This window comes from Primulina huaijiensis, unplaced genomic scaffold (assembly GCF_012295235.1).
Source record: "Primulina huaijiensis isolate GDHJ02 unplaced genomic scaffold, ASM1229523v2 scaffold207172, whole genome shotgun sequence".
NCBI classification, from domain to species: Eukaryota; Viridiplantae; Streptophyta; class Magnoliopsida; order Lamiales; family Gesneriaceae; genus Primulina; species Primulina huaijiensis.
The window spans coordinates 732-2,448 of NW_027354758.1; the positions used below are offsets into that span (position 1 = coordinate 732).

General features: G+C 37.3%; 1 protein-coding gene across 1 annotated transcript; it reads left to right on the forward strand.

Moving 5' to 3' along the window:
• Positions 1–255: 255 nt before the first annotated feature.
• LOC140966567 (probable 2-oxoglutarate-dependent dioxygenase AOP1) lies at positions 256–1,667 on the forward strand. The gene is made up of 3 exons (XM_073426822.1): positions 256–697; positions 781–1,102; positions 1,251–1,667. Exons 1-3 carry the CDS (start codon positions 321–323, stop codon positions 1,491–1,493), a joined length of 942 nt encoding a protein of 313 aa, XP_073282923.1. The 5' UTR covers positions 256–320; the 3' UTR covers positions 1,494–1,667.
• The last annotated feature ends 50 nt before the right edge of the window (positions 1,668–1,717 follow it).

The window sequence follows — 1,717 nt, forward strand, 5'->3', positions numbered from 1 at the left end:
CAAGCTGCAAAATATATCATTTTTAATTAAACTATCATTCAAAATATTCATCCCTCATTCGATTACGAAAACTATTCTTAATAATCTTCCGTAACATAAAATGTTCAGTAGTTGCGACCGATAAAATCAAACCCAAAGTCACACTCTTGTAATGATAATTTTAAAATTGTTAATAATCTTAAAAACTTGTCCCCCCTTGGCTCTGAGTGACGCCGCCAGTACTGTATATATGCGTGGACAAGGTTAAAGAGAGACCTCATTCATCTGCCAACTGTTCAAGAAACATTTCTTAAAACCCAAAACACACTACACAAGCATTCATGGGTTCACTCTCACTTCACAAACTTCCAATCATTGAATTCACCGACGAAAACATGAAACAAGGGACAGAATCTTGGTCCAAATCATGTGAGGACGTAGTTTCTTCCTTAGAGAAATATGGTTGTTTCATTGCCAATTACGATAAAATCACCCAAGAAATGCATGATGGGGTTTTCGAAGCATTACAAGAGTTGTTTGATCTTCCAACTGAAACCAAAGTTCAAAACAAATCCTCTAAGCCTTTGTATGGATATGTAGGGCAAATCCCTTTTGTTCCTCTCTACGAAAGCATGGGAATTGATAACGCTAATACAGTTGAAGGGATTCAACATTTTGTGGAAGTCATGTGGCCGAACGTCGGAAATAACGGATTCAGGTATATTTTTCCAGTACTAATATTGCAGATCTCCGTTATTGTATGTCTAGGTTTTAGCTTAGTTACTGATCTTTGATTTTCAGTGAAAATCTCCTCGTGTACACAAAGTTAGCAGCAGAACTAGAACTTACGGTGGCTAAAATGGTGTTCGAGAGTTATGGAGTGGACAAACACTACGAGTCCCACGTCGGATCTGCGAATTTTCTGTGTCGGGTCATGAAATATAGGGAACCTAAGACCCACGAGAACAAAATGGGCTTTGTCTCTCACACGGACAAGAGTTTTTTGTCCACGATTCATCAAAATCAAGTCAATGGCCTGGAAATTAAAGCCGAAGATGGGGAGTGGTTTGGTGTTGAGCTTTGCCCTTCATCCATTGTCGTTATGGCTGGCGATGCGATTATGGTCAGTCCATTTCTTGGGAGTTATCTAATATATATTTCATATTCATTTTTCAAGTTACTGCATTCATATAATCTCTTTGAAGGCTCTATATGTTAAAAAAAATTGACAGAATCCAAGTAAATTTAACTTGAACATATATCGTGAGCAGGCATGGAGCAATAATCGGATAAAATCACCCCATCACAGAGTAACTATGGAAGGCAAAGAAGCAAGATATTCCATTGCACAGTTCTCATTCATGGAAAATATAGTTCAAACACCTCAAGAATTCATCGATGACCATCATCCCTTGCTGTATAAGCCGTTTGATCATCTCAAGTTTCTTGATTTTTTCAGCAAAGAAGAGAACAGGAGACTTGAGTGTGCTATCAAATCCTACTGTGGTGTTTGACTCTCACATACGAGCGCGCGCACACCCACGTATATACATGTATGTATATGTGTATTGTGTTTGTTGTGTGGATTCTCAAGAAAAATTTACTTGGTGTGGTTTGTGTGTTTTGTGTTAATTAGGACTGTATGTTGCTTAAATTTTACAAGTGATGAAATAATGATATTTGTTGCATTGCACGTGTGTCTTGTCACTTTAATTTATATTGAATATGAGAAAAAAAA

What these genes read in the sequence shown, in the direction of transcription:
- LOC140966567 (XM_073426822.1), top strand. Translation starts at nt 321, where the DNA reads ATGGGTTCACTCTCACTTCACAAACTTCCAATCATTGAATTCACCGAC. An exon ending in GTCGGAAATAACGGATTCAG is followed by an intron (nt 698 to 780) that starts GTATATTTTTCC and finishes TTTGATTTTCAG; the next exon opens with TGAAAATCTCCTCGTGTACA. An exon ending in TGGCTGGCGATGCGATTATG is followed by an intron (nt 1,103 to 1,250) that starts GTCAGTCCATTT and finishes TATCGTGAGCAG; the next exon opens with GCATGGAGCAATAATCGGAT.